The sequence below is a fragment of the Eubalaena glacialis genome, chromosome 5, assembly GCF_028564815.1.
Source record: "Eubalaena glacialis isolate mEubGla1 chromosome 5, mEubGla1.1.hap2.+ XY, whole genome shotgun sequence".
In the NCBI taxonomy this organism is placed as follows: domain Eukaryota; kingdom Metazoa; phylum Chordata; class Mammalia; order Artiodactyla; family Balaenidae; genus Eubalaena; species Eubalaena glacialis.
The window spans coordinates 147,638,398-147,655,864 of record NC_083720.1 but is presented as its reverse complement, the minus strand read 5'-3'; the positions used below and the strand labels follow the sequence as shown (position 1 = coordinate 147,655,864).

The 17,467-nt window shown below is 40.7% G+C and overlaps 1 protein-coding gene across 1 annotated transcript in view; it reads right to left on the bottom strand.

Annotated features, from left to right (window-relative positions):
- Window positions 1-17,467, bottom strand: part of LOC133091858 (tripartite motif-containing protein 75-like) — a 137,043-nt gene that overhangs the window by 114,245 nt on the left and 5,331 nt on the right. The window contains exon 4 of the mRNA XM_061191045.1: window positions 5,557-5,597. Coding sequence (XP_061047028.1) covers window positions 5,557-5,597 — 41 coding nt within the window. The remainder of the gene's footprint in view (window positions 1-5,556; window positions 5,598-17,467) is intronic.

Below are 17,467 nucleotides of genomic sequence, written 5' to 3'. Positions count from 1 at the left end.
GGAAGGTGCTTATAAAAGTACTGTAATTAAATTTACACACAAACAAAAGATGTTTTATGAAATGTGTTATTTCATTATTTAAATTGGATATTTGGGGGGAACTCTAAATGGTTTTCTAGATGAATTATAATTCCTTTACACAAGTGCATTTAAGTAGAAACATAGCTATTAACAATTATATTTGCTGAAAACATATATGTACTTGTTTATATAATTTGTACAAAAAAAGAAAAGATTCATACAGCTCAGATACATCTCATGGAATACAAGCCTACACTTTTGCAAGATCAGATTCTCACATTCACAGAAAACGTTAAAAACCAGCCATAATTAATGGTTATAGATTTTCTGCTCATACAACTTCAGTAATTGTTCAATGAAACACTCAGTGATTTGAGTGTCCAGTTGTCCTGACTTGTGTAAGTTCAGAGTATTGAGCACAGCATGGTAGAAATGTTCCTGTACTTGTCTCTTTTTCTACTGTTCCTTTTCATTGGGGCATTTAAGACTGATCATACCCTGCCAATGCAGATCTTTTACCTAATTCAAGATTATCAGAGGAAAGGCAAAGATTCTCTCAAAATTTATTAAAAAACTCAATAACCAGTGGCATGTATGTTGAAAGTGGCATACCAGAATAAGTCCATGGCAGTGGAGCGATCTTTTATTCACTGGCAAGGTGAAGGGGGAGACCAGAGGAGTGTCAAATATGTGTACTTTAAACTTTACCTTCTCTGTGATTTGGTGTTTGCTTTATTATTTTCTATTAAAAGTTCTTTGCAATTTCTAACATTTTCAGAACACAAAGGAAAAGAAATTTTATATAGTTTAATCAAGATAGCTAAGGGTATCAGAAGTAATGGTGCCACCTCAATTTGGAGTCATGGGTGAGTCAGTGAAGTGAGCAGATAGAGAGCAGTGGACCAAAGAAGAGATGTAAATGTTGATCCCTTCTTTCTTGGCTCAGTCCCTTCCAAACTCCGTGAAATCAGTGAGGGCTTTGGTCCCTTCATCATTTTCACTCTCCTTCCCAGCGCCAGTACTAGAATAAGTGGGCACAAAATTTAAGGGTGTGCCCAAAACCTCAGTAGTCAAGACAAGTAACACCATTTTTAACATCATTTTTGAAAGAAAAAGGACAATGAACAAAATATCAAGCTTTTAGATAAGTACAGGATGAGCTGAGCCATGTCAGAGCCTAAGGAAAAAGATAAAAATTGGTAATTCTAGTCCTATCAGTAACTATAGCCTTGTTTTAACACATTAGAGCCTGAATTCCAACCCTCTGTTTCTTCCCTTTGTTCTCACTTCAACAAATGACTTCACTCCCTAAACTCCAGATCTATATTTCATCTTCCATTCTTGGCTTCCACCTGGCCATAGTGATCAAGGAAAGAACACTGGATTCTAGCCCCAGCTTCTTTTTATATCTAAGCTCTCATCCTACTATAAAATCATATAATTGGATTCCAATGAGTCTTGGTAAGAGTGGTTGATAATTTGAGGCTCTGGCCCCTGTCAGCTGCTCTGCAGAAAAGTCCTATCAACCTCCTCTGGAAATTTGTCATCTGATTGTACACTAAGAATCCACAAGAACTACCTACACCATCTCCTGACTGTACACTTTCAGGATTATCACATTACTCTATTTTTGCAAGTTCTCATAATACCTTATATCAACTGTTTTGTGGCAGTTGCTATGGAAGTGGCCATATAATATTCTTCAAAGTCTTTAACTTGGTATTAAGAGCAAAGAATATTTTGGTATATAACTATTTCTGTTTTTCTATTTTTAATGTAATGTTTCCTGTGATGATGTGTTAGTAGGTCAATTTGCACACTATTTTCTTCCTTCCAAAGGAAGGAAGCTTTTGTATTTCATAACTGAAATAGTTATGCTTAACTAAATATGACTTGTATAAACTGAGCCACAAGTGTCATGAAAAGTTCAAATACTATAAGTAAACCAAAACAAAAATATTTCCAATTTTTCAGCATTTGGAAAAATCTTTTAATAATATTAGCTTTGAAAAATGGAAAAAAGTTCTAAACTTGCAATCTGATTTTTAAAAATTGTGTTTTCTGTTAAACACTCTTTCCTGTGATAAGACTTTAGATGACTGTTATTTATATTGTAATTTTTGGCGTTCTGTTTTTAGTGTTTGAGCCCTCTTTCTTTTTTTTTAATTATTTAGGTTTAATTTAAAGTGCACTTGTTAGTAAGGACGGGACAGAAGAAGGGAGAAAAGAAGGGGTTCCGCCTCTGCAAAGTGATTTCCCCAAAACCTTATGGGATTAAGTATCATTTTGCCCGTTTTTAGATGAGGAAACGGGAACTAAGAAAATGAGAGTAACATTAGCTACATACAGCTAGTAAATTAATAGTAGTAGTTGGAATACAAAGCCGAGCGCCTTCCAAAATGTGCTCTTAAGCACTAGGATATAAGAGAAGTTTTAAACTATTTATTAAAGCCACAAATTATATAAAATGAAATTAAAAAGTTTCCTGACCTGCAACTGAAAAATGAAGAAAAATTTCTGGTTCATGGGTTTATGCCTTTGAAATCAAGCAGGACCCTGTGGGATCTCCCTGGGTACAAATCCTTTCTGTGTCCCCCATTTCTTGTTTGTAGGAAAAAAGGCTTCAGCATCCTAGACCTTCCCTGAGTACCAAAGGGCAGATTCAAATAGTTGCTAATCAGGGAAGTGAGAGAATGCTAAAACAAAGGAGGAGCAGTCAAGAAACAATAGTGCAGGGACTTCCCTGGTGGTGCAGTGGTTAAGAATCTGCCTGCCAATGCAGGGGACATGGGTTCGAGCCCCGGTCTGGGAAGACCCCACATACCGTGGAGCAACTAAGCCCGTGAGCCACAACTACTGAAGCCTGCGTGCTCTAGAGCCCGTAAGCCACAACTACTGAGCCCATGAGCCACAACTACTGAAGCCCACATGCCTAGAGCCCATGCTCCACAACAAGAGAAGCCACTGCAACGAGAAGCCCACGCACGGCAATGAAAAGTAGCCCCTGCTCGCCGCAACTAGAGAAAGCCCACACGCAGCAACGAAGATCCAACACAGCCATAAATAAATAAATAAATAATAAATAAATTTATTTAAAAAAAAAAGAAACAAGTGCAGCCATAGGTGCACAGTCCTGGTTCCTCCTGAAGGAATATACATAACTATATCTTTCAGTTCTGTAGGAACTAAGGCCTCAACCCAAGGGGAGGATGGTAACTTCAGGCTGAGCATTAGATTCCTGGAGCACTGCTCTGTTACCTCACCACCAACCAATGTAAAGAAAGTCACACACCCTGCAGCCCTCACCCCAAATTTTGCCTATAAAAACTTCTCCTGGAAAACCATCAGGGAGTTTGTGTTTTTTGAGCACAAGCCACCCATTCTCCTTGCTTAGCCCTGCAATAAACCTTTCTCTGCTCTAAGCTCCATTTTGGTTTGTTTGGCCTCACTTTTTGCACTGAGGCAGATCAGTGTAGTGATCACCACTTCAGCTTACTTAACCAGAGACCTGTGTATTTCTCTGCATGTACAACTCATACTTAATTCAACAAAGTTTGGCTTCATTCCCTCCCAATTTTCTTTCCTCTCCTTTCAAGGACTTTTAAAAATTATTCAGTTTACTTATCTTTTAAAGAGAAAAAATATCTGCATAAAATAAAACTCTTTCTTTTGTTTATTGTCATATTTAAGCAGAATATTTTAACTATTCTAAAAATAATTGTATCAAAATGAGACAGGAGGGAAGGGGGCAGGGCACAACTTTTTCAAGAATGACATAGTCATTGAGCATACAACAAAAACTGGTTAGAACCTACTGGGCCCAAGATGGCTGAAGATTCGACTTCCAGTAGACTTTGAGCCTCATTATATGCTCATTGTGATACATTAGCATATGCTAAATTGAAATAGGAGGGAATGGGATAGGGTACAACCTTTAAAAGAATGACATAGCTGCTGAGGAGATGACAAAAACTGGTTAGAACCAACTAGGTCCAAGATTGATACTGAGCAGGGCCTCCATGACCTGCCTCCATGACCTTCCCTGAGTTCCAACCAGCAGATTCAAACAATTGTTAATTAGAGAAGGGAGGGGATGCGAGACCAGGGAGAAAGAGTCAAGAGAAACAGTAGTGCAGCCTTGGTGCAAGGTCCTGGTTTCCCCTCAATGGATACACACAACAATATCTTTGAGCTGTTTTGCAGATACTGAAACCCTCTCCAGGTGGGAAAAGTTAACAATTAACGATGGTATGCTGCCCACAAGCACGTAGACCCCAGACCAGTTGGAACCTGAAGGTTGATGATGCTGACTCCTACTTACCTCACCACCAACCAATCACAAGAATGTCCACGAGCTGATCACACGCTCTTTGATCCATTACTATAACACTCCTCACTAACCTCTCCAAGTGGGGACACATAGTTTTTTGAGGCAGGAGTTTTTCGAGGCAGGAGCCTGCTGTGTCCCCCTTTGCCTCACAAAGTAATAAAGCTCTCCTTTTCTACTTCACCCAAAACTCTGTCTCTGAGATTGGATTCAGCACCGATATACAGAGAAGCTGAGCTTTCGGCATCAAGATGGTGAAAGATTTAACTTCCAGTGGACCTTGGGCCTCACTATATGTTCACTGTAATACATTAGCAGATGTTAAATGACACAACCACAGGTGCCATGACAGTTCCGAGGCTGACCATAAAAGCTCAAAAAGTGGGCAGTGGTCCAATTCCTGGAAATCTCCACCCCCTTCTCCAAAATAGTTGGAATAATCCTCCCACTCATTAGTCTATGAAATTACCTAGCCCATAAAAACTAACCACCCCATACTTTGGGGCCTCTCACCTTCTGAGATGGCCCACACTCTGTCTGGGGAGTATGTTTCTCCTAGTGTTGTTCTTGCCTTTTGAGACAGACCACATTCTGTCTATGGAATGGGTATCACTCTAAATAAATCCACTTCTTACCTTCACTTGGTCTCTCACTGAATTCTTTCTGCAACAAGACACCAAGAACCTAAGCTTCATTAAGTCCTGAGACCAGGTGTGTGATCTCAATTAAAAGACAGGGGGTTCAAGTCCTGATCTGGGTATTGGCTGGGTTCAAGTCCTGACCCGTGGTTCCAAGTCCCAATCTGAGTTGCATGGTTTCAAAATGACACACCCACAGGTGCCATGACAGTTCAGAGACTGACCATAAAAGGCCAAAAAGTGGATGGTGCCCCAATTCCTGGAAATGCCCGCTTCCCCAAAATAGTTGGAATAATCCTCCTACTCATTAGATATGAAATTATCCAGCCCATAAAAACTAACCACTGTGTATTATTTCGGGACTGCTCACACAGTCTGAGACAGACTGCATTCTGTCTTTGAAATGTTTATCTCCCAGGGCTGTTCTTGCCTTCTGAGATGGACTGCATTCTACCTATGAAGTGTGTATCTCTCTAAATAAACCTGCTTTCACTTAATATAGCTTGCTCTTGAATTATTTCCTGCAGGAAGCCAAGGACCCTCACTTGGCAGCCCATCCCAGGGACTCACCTGAGACCTGGGACATGACCATCCTCTCTCACGCCATTCTCCTGCAACAAAAATAACAAAAATAACTTGGCTTTTTCTCTTTAAAAAGTTGTTTTCAAATTGCAAAGAAAGTAAATACATTTTAGTGTTGTTTTGTTTTTTCAAAAAACGGTTTACAAAACAAAATGGCACACTTAGACCTGCTCCCTCTAAATCTCACTTCTGCAGGAAACAGATATAGGCATTTTTAGATGAATTTATAGCTAATGTACGTGTGCATATCTATAAATGCACATAGACATGCCTGTGTTCAATGTATGTATGTATGTACCAGCAGCCCATACACACACACATGCATATATATGTTTCACACTACATATGGAAAGTTTGCTGCGTGCCTTTGCAGGCATGTGCAGGAAGGGGAAGGAGAGGAAGAGCGACTTGCTAAAACAAGCTGGAGCAACCAGAGCTCAAGACTGTAAAGTGTCTCAGAGAGCAACACAGATAAAAAATATTCCTTGGCTGAGAAACTAGATCACTGATAAATTTAGAACAGTTTCAGTTTTTACACAGGAGGTGTAAGGGTAAAAGCCAGATAACTTCTGAAGTAGTCTTGCAGGGAAGACGATGGTAATTCTTAAAAGCAATGGGTCCAAAGGAAGATTCGATGCATAACAATGAACTCTTTAGGTTAATTAGCATCTAGCAGGTAGGCTAGCCCCATCCTGTTGAATTACACTGTACCTTACAAAGCAGGGCCAGCCTTTCAGGATTCAGTATCATACTGAAGGGGTTCCTGTCTTAAGGAATCTTGTGTGACATGAACTGTGATAAGGAATGAGTCATATTTTGTATCTTAGAGTATTTAAATTAAAACCAAATACTCATCCCATAGTAAAAGAACAAACAAAAAGAGGGGAAGCTGATGCCACCAGCAATTCAAAAAGTTTAGAGGAGGCCTTCAAGATGGTGGAGGAGTAAGATGTGGAGATCACCTTCCTCTCCACAAATACGTCAGAAATACATCTACATGTGGAACAAGCCCTACAGAACACCTACTGAAAGCTCTCAGAAGATCTCAGACTTCCCAAAAGGCAAGAAACTCCCCATGTACCGGGGTAGGGCAAAATAAAAAATGAAAAACAGAGACAAAAGAATAGGGATGGGACCTGCACCAGTGGGAGGGAGCTGTGAAGGAGAAAAGGCTTCCACACACTAGGAAGCCCCTTCACTGGCAGAGACGGGGTGGTGGCAGGGGGGAAGTTTTGGAGCCATGGAGGAGAGCGCAGCCACAGGAGTGCGGAGGGCAAAGCGGAGAGATTCCCGCACAGAGGATCGGTGCCGACCAGCACTCACCAGCCCAAGAGGCTTGTATGCTCACCCGCCGGGGTGGGCGGGGGCTGGGAGCTGAGGCTCAGGCTTCCGAGGTCGGATCCCAGGGAGAGGACTGGGGTTGGCTGCGTGAACACAGCCTGAAGGAGGCTAGTGCACCACAGATCGCGGGGAGGGAGTCCGGGAAAAGGTCTGGACCTGCCAAAGAGGAAAGAGACCATTGTTTCCGGGTGCACGAGGAGAGGGGATTCACAGCACCACCTAAACGAGCTCCAGAGACGGCCGCGAGCCGCGGCGATCAGCACAGACCCCAGAGACAGGCATGAGATGCTAAGGCTGCTGCTGCCGCCACCAAGAAGCCTGTGTGCAAACACAGGTCACTCTCCACACCTCCCCTCCCGGGGGCCTGTGCAGCCCGCCACTGCCAGGGTCCCGTGATCCAGGGACAACTTCCCCGGAAGAACACACGGCACGCCTCAGGCTGGTGCAACGTCACACTGGCCTCTGCCACTGCAGGCTCGCCCTGAATTCCGTACCCCTTCCTCCCCCGGCCTGAGTGAGCCAGAGCCCCCGAATCAGCTGCTCCTTTAACCCCGTCCTGTCTGAGTGAAGGACAGATGCCCTCAGGCGACCGACATGCAGAGGCGGAGCCAAAATCAAAGCTGAAGCCCAGGAGCTGCGCAAACAAAGAAGAGAAAGGGAAATCTCTCCCAGCAGCCTCAGGAGCAGTGGATTAAACTTCCACAGTCAACTGGATGTACCCTGCATCTGTGGAATACCAGAATAGACAACGAATAAGCCCAAAATTGAGGCAGTGGACTTTGGGAATAACTGTAGACTTGGGGTTTGCTTTCTGCATCTAATTTTTTTCTGGTTTTATGTTTATCTTAGTTTAGTATTTAGAGTTCATTATCATTGATAGATTTGTTTATTGATTTCAGTTGCTCTCTTCCTTTTTTTTAAAATATATAAATATATATATATATTTTTTCCTTTTTCTCTTTTTATGAGTGTGCATGTGTATGCTTCTTTGTGTGATTTGGTCTGTATAACTTTGTTTTTACCATTTGTCCTAGAGTTCTGTCTGTCCATTTTTTTTTTTTTGTATAGTTTTTAGTGCTTGTTATCATTGGTGGATTTGTTTTTTGGTTTGGTTGCTCTCTTCTTTCCTTTTTTTTTTTTTTTCTTTTTTAAATTACTTTCTAATTTTTTTATTTTTAATAACTTTTTTATTTTTTATTTTAATAACTTTATTTTATTTTTTTCTTTGTTTCTTTGTTGGGTTCTTTCTTTCTTTTATTCTCCCTTTTTTTCTGAGCCTTGTGGCTGACAGGGTCTTGGTGCTCTGGCTGGGTGTTAGGCCTGTGCCTCTGAGGTGGGAGAGCTGAGTTCAGGACATTGGTCCACCAGAGACCTCCCAGCTCCATGTTATATCAAATGGTGAAAGCTCTTCAAGAGATCTCCATCTCAACGCTAAGACCCAGCTCGACTCAACAACCAGAAAGCTACAGTGCTGGACACGCTGTGCAAAATAACTGGCAAGACAGGAACACAACCCTACCCATTAGCAGAGAGGCTGCCTAAAATCATAATAAAGTCACAGGCACCCCAAAACACACCACCAGATGTGGTCCTACCCACCAGAAAGACAAGATCAAGCCTCATCTACCAGAACACAGGCACCACTCTGCTCCACCAGGAAGCCTACACAACCCACTGAACCAACCTTAGCCATTGGGGGCAGACACCAAAAACAACGGGAACCTGCAGCCTGTGAAAAGGAGACCCCAAACACAGTAAGTTAAGCAAGATGAGAAGACAGAGAAACACACAGCAGATGAACGAGCAAGGTAAAAACCCACCAGACCAAATAAATGAAGAGGAAATAGGCAGTCTACCTGAAAAAGAATTCAGAGTAATCATAGTAAAGATGATCCAAAATTGTGGAAATAGAATGGAGAAAATACAAGAAATGTTTAACAAGGACCTAGAAGAACTAAAGAGCAAACAAACAATGACGAACAACACAATAAATGAAATTAAAAATTCTCTAGAAGGAATCAATAGCAGAATAACTGAGGCAGAAGAATGGATAAGTGACCTAGAAGATAAAATAGTGGAAATAACTACCTCAGACTAGAATAAAGAAAAAAGAATGAAAAGAATTGAGGACAGTCTCAGAGACCTCCGGAACAACATTAAACACACCAATATTCGAATTATAGGGGTCCAAGAAGAAGAAGAGAAAAAGAAAGGGACTGAGAAAATATTTGAAGAGATTACAGTTGAAAACGTCCCTAATATGGGAAAGGAAATAGTCAATCAAGTCCAGGAAGCACAGAAAGTCCCATACAGAATAAATCCAAGGAGAAAGATGCCAAGACACATATTAATCAAACTATCAAAAAGTAAACACAAAGAAAAAATATTAAAAGCAGCAAGAGAAAAACAACAAATAACATACAAGGGAATCCCCATAAGGTTAACAGCTGATCTTTCAGCAGAAACTCTGCAAGCCAGAAGGGAGTGGCAGGACATATTTAAAGTGATGAAAGGGAAAAACCTACAACCAAGATTACTTTACCCAGCAAGGATCTCATTCAGATTCGACAGAGAAATTAAAACCTTTACAGACAAGCAAAAGCTAAGAGAATTCAGCACCACCAAACCAGCTCTACAACAAATGCTAAAGGAACTTCTCTAGGCAGGAAACACAAGAAAAGGAAAAGACCTACAATAACAAACCCAAAACAATTAACAAAATGGTAATAGGAACATACATATCAATATCTATCTTAAATGTAAATGGATTAAATGCTCCAACCAAAAGACATAGATTTGTTGAATGAATACAAATACAAGACCCATATACATGCTGTCTACAAGAGACCCACTTCAGACCTAGGGACACATACAGACTGAAACTAAGGGGATGGAAAAAGAGATTCCATGCAAATGGAAATCAAAAGAAAGTTGGAGTAGCAATTCTCATATCAGACAAAATAGCCTTTAAAATAAAGACTATTACAAGAGACAAAGAAAGATACCACATAATGACCAAGGGATCAATCCAAGAAGAAGATGTAACAATTGTAAATATTTATGTACCCAATATAGGAGCACCTCAATACATAAGGCAAATGCTAACAGCCATAAAAGGGGAAATCGACAGTAACACAATCATAGTAGGGGACTCTAACACCCCACTTTCACCAATGGACTGATCATCCAAAATGAAAATACATAAGGAAACACAAGCTTTAAATGACACATTAAACAAGATGGACTTAATTGATATTTATAGCACATTCCATCCAAAAACAACAATACACTTTCTTCTCAAGTGCTCATGGAACATTCTCCAGGATAGATAATATCTTGGGTCACAAATCAAGCCTTGGTAAATTTAAGAAAATTGAAATCGTATCAAATATCTTTTCCGACCACAGCACTATGAGACTAGATATCAATTACAGGAAAAAATCTGTAAAAAACACAAACACATGGAGACTAAAAAATACACTAATAAATAACCAAGAGATGACTGAGGAAATCAAATATACCTAGAAACAAATGACAATGAAAACACGATGACCCAAAACCTATGGGATGCAGCAAAAGCAGTTCTAAGAGGGAAGTTTATAGCAACACAATCCTACCTCAAGAAACAAGAAATATCTCAAATTAACAACCTAACCTCACACCTAAAGCAATTGGAGAAAGAAGAACAAAAAGACCCCAAAGTTAGCAGAAGGAAAGAAATCATAAAGATCAGATCAGAAATAAGTGAATAAGAAATGAAGAAAACAGTAGCAAAGATCAATAAAACTAAAAGCTGGTTCTTTGAGAACATAAACAAAATTGATAAACCATTAGCCAGACTCGTTAAGAAAAAAAGGGACAAGACTCAAATCAATAGAATTAGAAATGAAAAAGGAGAAGTAGCAACGGACACTGTAGAAATACAAAGGATCATGAGAGATTACTACAAGCCATTATACGCCAATAAAATTGACAATCTGGAAGAAATGGACAAATTCTTAGAAAAGCACAACTTTCCGAGCCTGAACCAGGAAGAAATAGAAAACATAAACAGACCAATCACAAGCACTTAAATTGAGAATGTGATTAAAAATCTTCCAACAAACAAAAGCCCAGGACCAGATGGCTTCACAGGTGAATTCTATCAAACATTTAGAGAAGAGCTGACACCTATCCTTCTCAAACTCCTCCAAAATATAGCAGAGGGAGGAGCACTCCCAAACTCATTCGACAAGACCACCATCACCCTGACACCAAAACCAGACAAAGATGTCACAAAGAAAGAAAACTACAGGCCAATATCACTGATGAATATAGATGCAAAAATCCTCAGCAAAATACTAGCAAACAGAATCCAACAGCACATTAAAATGATCATACAGCATGATCAAGCGGGGTTTATCCCAGGAATGCAAGGATTCTTCAATATACGCAAATCAATCAATGTGATACACTATATTAACAAATTGAAGGAGAAAAACCATATGATCATCTCAATAGATGCAGAAAAAGCTTTCAACAAAATTCAACACCCATTTATGATAAAAACCCTCCAGAAAGTAGGCATAGAGGGAACTTACATCAGCATAATAAAGCCCATATATGACAAACCCACAGCCAATATCATTCTCTATGGTGAAAAACTGAAACCATTTCGTCTAAGATCAGCAACAAGACAAGGTTGCCCACTCTCACCACTATTATTCAACATAGTTTTGGAAGTTTTAGCCACAGCAGAGAAGAAATAGAAATAAAAGGAATCCAAATTGGAAAAGAAGAAGTAAAGCTGTCACTGTTTGCAGATTACATGATACTATACATAGAAAATCCTAAAGATGCTACCAGAAAACTACTAGAGCTAATCAACGAATTTGGTAAAGTAGCAGGATACAAAATTGATGCACCGAAATCTCTTGCATTCCTATACACTAATGATGAAAAATCTGAAAGAGAAATTAAGGAAACACTCCCATTTACCACTGCAACAAAAAGAATAAAATACCTAGGAATAAACCTACCTAAGGAGACAAAAGACCTGTATGCAGAAAACTATAAGACACTGATGAAAGAAATTAAAGATAATACAGACAGATGGAGAGATATAACATGTTCTTGGATTGGAAGAATCAACATTGTGAAAATGACTATACCACCCAAAGCAATCTACAGATTCATTGCAATCCCTATCAAACTACCAACAGCATTTTTCACAAAAGTAGAACAAAAAATTCCACAATTTGTATGGAAACACAAAAGACCCCAAATAGCCAAAGCAATCTTGAGAAAGAAAACCGGAGCTGGAGGAATCAGGCTCCCTGACTTCAGACTGTACTAAAAAGCCACAGTAATCAAGACAGTATGGTACTGGCACAAAAACAGAAATATAGATCAATGGAACAGGATAGAAAGCCTAGAGATAAACCCAGGCACAGATGGTCACCTCATTTTTGATAAAGGAGGCAAGAATATACAATGGAGAAAAGACAGCCTCTTCAATAAGTGGTGCTGGGAAAACTGGACAGCTACATGTAAAAGAATGAAATTAGAACACTCCCTAACACCATACACAAAAGTAAACTCAAAATGGATTAAAGACCTAAATGTAAGGCTAGACACTATAAAGCTCTTAGAGGAAAACACAGGCAGAACACTCTATGACATAAATCACAGCAAGATCCTTTTTGACCCACCTCCTAGAGGAATGGAAATAAAAACCAAAATAAACAAATGGGACCTAATGAAACTTAAAAGCTTTTGCACAGCAAAGGAAAACATAAACAAGATGAAAAGACAATCCTCAGAATACGACAAAATATTTGCAAATGAAGCAACTGACAAAGGATTAATCTCCAAAATTTACAAACAGCTCATGCAGCTCAATATCAAAAAAACAAACAGCCCAATCCAAACATGGGCAGAAGACCTAAATAGACATTTCTCCAAAGAAGATATACAGATTGCCAACAAACACATGAAAGGATGCTCAACATCACTAAGCATTAGAGAAATGCAAATCAAAACTACAATGAGGTATCACCTCACCCCAGTCAGAATGGCCATCATCAAAAAATCTACAAACATTAAATGCTGGAGAGGGGGTAGAGAAAAGGGAACCCTCTTGCACTATTGGTGGGAATGTAAATTGATACAGCCACTATGGAGAATAGTATAGAGGTTCCTTAAAAAAACTAAAAATAAAACTGCCATATAACCCAGCAATCCCACTACTGGGTATATACCCTGAAAAAACCATAATTCAGAATGAGTCATGTACCACAATGTTCATTGCAGCTCTATTTACAATAGCCAGGACATGGAAGCAACTTAAGTGTCCATCGACAGATGAATGGATAAAGAAGATGTGGCACATATATACAATGGAATATTACTCAGCCATAAAAGGAAACAAAATTGAGTTATTTGTAGTGAGGTGGATGGACCTAGAGTCTGTCATACAGATAGAAGTAAGTCAGAAAGAGAAAAACAAATACCGTATGCTAACACATATATATGGAATCTAAAAAAAAAAAAAAATTGGTTCTGAAGAACCTAGCGGCAGGACAGGAATAAAGACGCAGACGTGGGCTTCCCTGGTGGCGCAGTGGTGGGGAATCTGCCTGCCAATGCAGGGGACACAGGTTCGAGCCCTGGTCTGGGAGGATCCCGCATGCCGTGGAGCAGCTGGGCCCGTGAGCCACAATTGCTGAGCCTGCGCGTCTGGAGCCTGTGCTCTGCAACAAGAGAGGCCGCGATAGTGAGAGGCCCGCGCACCGCGATGAAGAGTGGCCCCCGCTTGCCACAACTAGAGAGGGCCCTTGCACAGAAACGAGGACCCAACACAGCCATAAATAAATAAATAAATAAATAAAAATTAAAAAAAAAAGAGTAATAAGATATCTTCGTAAAGATCTTACATTAAAAAAAAAAAGACGCAGACGTAGAGCATGGACTTGAGGACACGGGGAGGGGGAAGGGTAAGCTGGGACGAAGAGAGAGAGTGGCATGGACATATATACACTACCAAATGTAAAATAGATAGTTAGTGGGAAGCAGCCGCATAGCACAGGTAGATCAGCTCGGTGCTTTGTGACCACCTAGAGGGGTGGGATAGGGAAGTTGGGAGCAAGACGCAAGAGGCAGGAGATATGGGGATATATGTAAATGTATAGCTGATTCATTTTGTTGTATAGCTGATTCATTTTGTTGTACAGCAGAAACTAATACACCATTGTAAAGCAAGCATACTCCAATAAAGATGTTAAAAAACCAAAAAAAAAGGTTTAGAAACCACAACTTTAACAAAATCTGTTGCGGATTCTCTAACTCGCACCTGTATTTAACTGCTCACCACGCACGACTTCTTGGATCTCTTAAAGACATCAAAAGACCTGTTACCTGAATTGTCAGCCTTTCAAAATTCAAATATTATTATATCATGTTATAATGCTTCACAGGATTTCCTTTGCACTTGATAAAGACCCAGATCCTCATTTTTTGACTTAAAGGTAGTACAGCAGCGTTTCCTGCCCACCACCTGAGACTCACGAAGGCTGTTTTTCACCTTGTCTACTTCCTGCACCTCCCTGCTGCCCCCAGGGGTCAGCTGTCAACTACAAGTTGGCATTTTCCATTGGCACTTGCCATCTCCTTCTACAAGGATTAAATCCTGTGCTGCTGCAGCTGCTGACTTTCAACACCTCCTGAAAGGAGTTCAGGTGGAGAGCTAAAATAAAGCACTCTGTGCTCTGGGAAAAACTGGCAGAACAGGGCTTCAGCCTCCCTCTTTTTTTTTTTTTTTAATTTTTTTTTTTTTTTAGTCATTTTATTTTATTTTATTTTATTTATTTATTTATGGCTGTGTTGGGTCTTCGTTTCTGTGTGAGGGCTTTCTCTAGTTGTGGCAAGCGGGGGCCACTCTTCATCGCGGTGCGTGGGCCTCTCACTATCGCGGCCTCTCTTGTTGCAGAGCACAGGCTCCAGACGCGCAGGCTCAGTAACTGTGGCTCATGGGCCCAGTTGCCCCGCGGCATGTGGGATCTTCCCAAACCAGGGCTCGAACCCGTGTCCCCTGCATTGGCAGGGGCAGATTCTCAACCGCTGCGCCACCAGGGAAGCCCTCTCTCTCGCTTTCTGTTGACTAGTCTCTCTGGGGGGGAGCCAGTCACCATGTTAGGAGTCAGGAAGTTGGGAGTGGCTTGGGTAGTTGTTTCTGGCTCTGGGTCTCTCCTGAGGTTTCAGTGCAGATGTTGGCTGGGGCTGCCGTCCCCTGAAGGCTGCCTGGGACTGAAGGATTCACTTCCAGCGGGGTTCACTCACATGCATGGCAAGTTGATGCCACTTATGGCCAAGAGGCCTCGGGTCCTCCACGCCTGGGACCCCCCCCCCCACAGGCTGCCTTCTTCCTTCTTTTCTTCTTTCTTTCAAGGATATAGTAGCCTGCCTGCAAGGTGGCTCCCAATGATCCCAGCCACATTGCAAACAAGTGGTGTCGTGTCACTAGAACTAGCCAGTAAAATGAGTGTAGACATGATGTGTGTTGTTTCCTGCCTGGCACGTAAGAGCCGCGGACCTTCACGGTGTCGCTCTTTCATATAGTATTTAAATAACTTTGTTGTTTTACCATAGTTTTAGATTTACAGCAAAGTTGCATGCATACTAGAGAGAGCTCTCATATATACAGACGTTCCTTGGTATCTGCAGGGAGACTGGCTCCAACACCCTCGAGGATACAAAAATCCACAGATCTCAAGTCCTTTATATAAAATGGCATACTATAACCTATGCACATCCTCCTGTATACTTTAAATCACCCCTAGATTACTTACAATACTTCATACAATGTAAATGCTATGTAAATTGTTACTGGGTATGGCAAATTCAAGCTTTGCTTTTTGGAACTATCTGGAATTTTTTAAAAATATTTTTGATCCACAGTTGGTTGAATCTGTGGATGCAAATCCTATAGATACAAAGGGCTGAGTCCTCCATACCCAGTTTCCCTACATTACTGTAGTACATTTTTCACAACCATTGATACATTAGTAACTGAACTCCGTATTTCATTCAGATTTCATTTGTTTTTCCTTAATGTCCTTTTTTTTTGTTCCAGGATCCCATCTATGATATCACATTTCATTTGGGCGTCATATAACCTTGGGCTCCTCTGGTCTGTGACAGGTCCTCAGATGTCCCCTGACAGTTTAGAGGAATACTGGTCAGGTTTTTGTAGAATGTCCCTCAATTTGTTTATTCTATGTTCTTATGGTAAGATTAGGGCTATGAATTTTGAGAAGAAGACCACAGAGATGAAGTGCTGTTTTTATCACATATCAAGGGTACCTGCTATCAACATGATGTATTCCTGATGATCTCCTGACTAAGGTAGTATTTGCATGCTTCTCCACTGTGCTGTTACTTTCCATGCTGGAATACTGGGAGCAAGTCACTGTACTCTTTGGAAACCAGACCTGCTACTCTCCTGAGTTCTGCTGCAACAGCTCTGTGATGGTGGTGTCATGAGATCAGAGAATATGGATCTCAGACTCACTCAGTGCAGTCACAGCTCCGGTACTGGATATCAAAAGAGCAAAACATAAATTTTGTGGGCCAAGCCATTGAGATGTCAGTGTTCACTTGTTACAGCATCAGAGCCTAGTCAAATTTAACCAATAACATCTTTACTCTGTGCTTGCTTCCTATTTTGTTCTTCTTTTTCAACACTGTTTTGGCTATTAGGCATCTCTTGTAATAGCTTATAAATTCTAAGATCAGCTTTTCCATTTCTGGAAAAAAAAAAAAGAACACTGGGGTTTTGATAAGGATTGCACTGAATCTGTATATTGCTTTGGGTAGCATTACTACCTTCATATGAAGGCTTCCAATCCATGAACATGAGATATCTTTCCATTTATTCAGGTCTTCTATAATTTCATTCAGCAATGGTTTATAGTTTTCCATGTATAAATCTTAAAACCACCATGGCTAAATTTATTCCTAAGTACTTTTTTCTTTTTAAGGCTACTATAACTGGAATTATCGTAATTACTTTTTAGGGTTGTTGATTGCCAGGATACAGAAATACAACTGATTTTTGAGTACATATGTTGTATCCTGCACCTTGGGCTCAGACTGCACTTTCTCAGTCTGTTTAACAGGTTACCTTTCCCTCTCAGCCCTCTCAGATGGGTGTGATTCCCAGGTTTCTTTCCTGGCTCTCTTCTCAGTTGACATCTTTGGATCTTCACCCCACGTTTCCCAGGATGAAGAGGGCCCACCAGACCGTTACATCCTCCATCACACTGCATGCCATTCAAGGGGGCAGCATGGGGCTGGGAGCAGATCCAGGTTTCCCTGCGTGCTCATCAGTTGAGATAGACTGAGAACTCTGATATGTTCTACCATGGCTCCTGGTAACTTTATTCACGCTGAGGCTGATGACTCACCAATCCCAGCAAGACATCTCATTTAATTATTCATCCAGCAGCCCTTACATAAAATCTCACTGTGATGTGAGGCACTGAGCTAGAAGCCTGGATGCTCAGATCCCACGTAGAGTCTC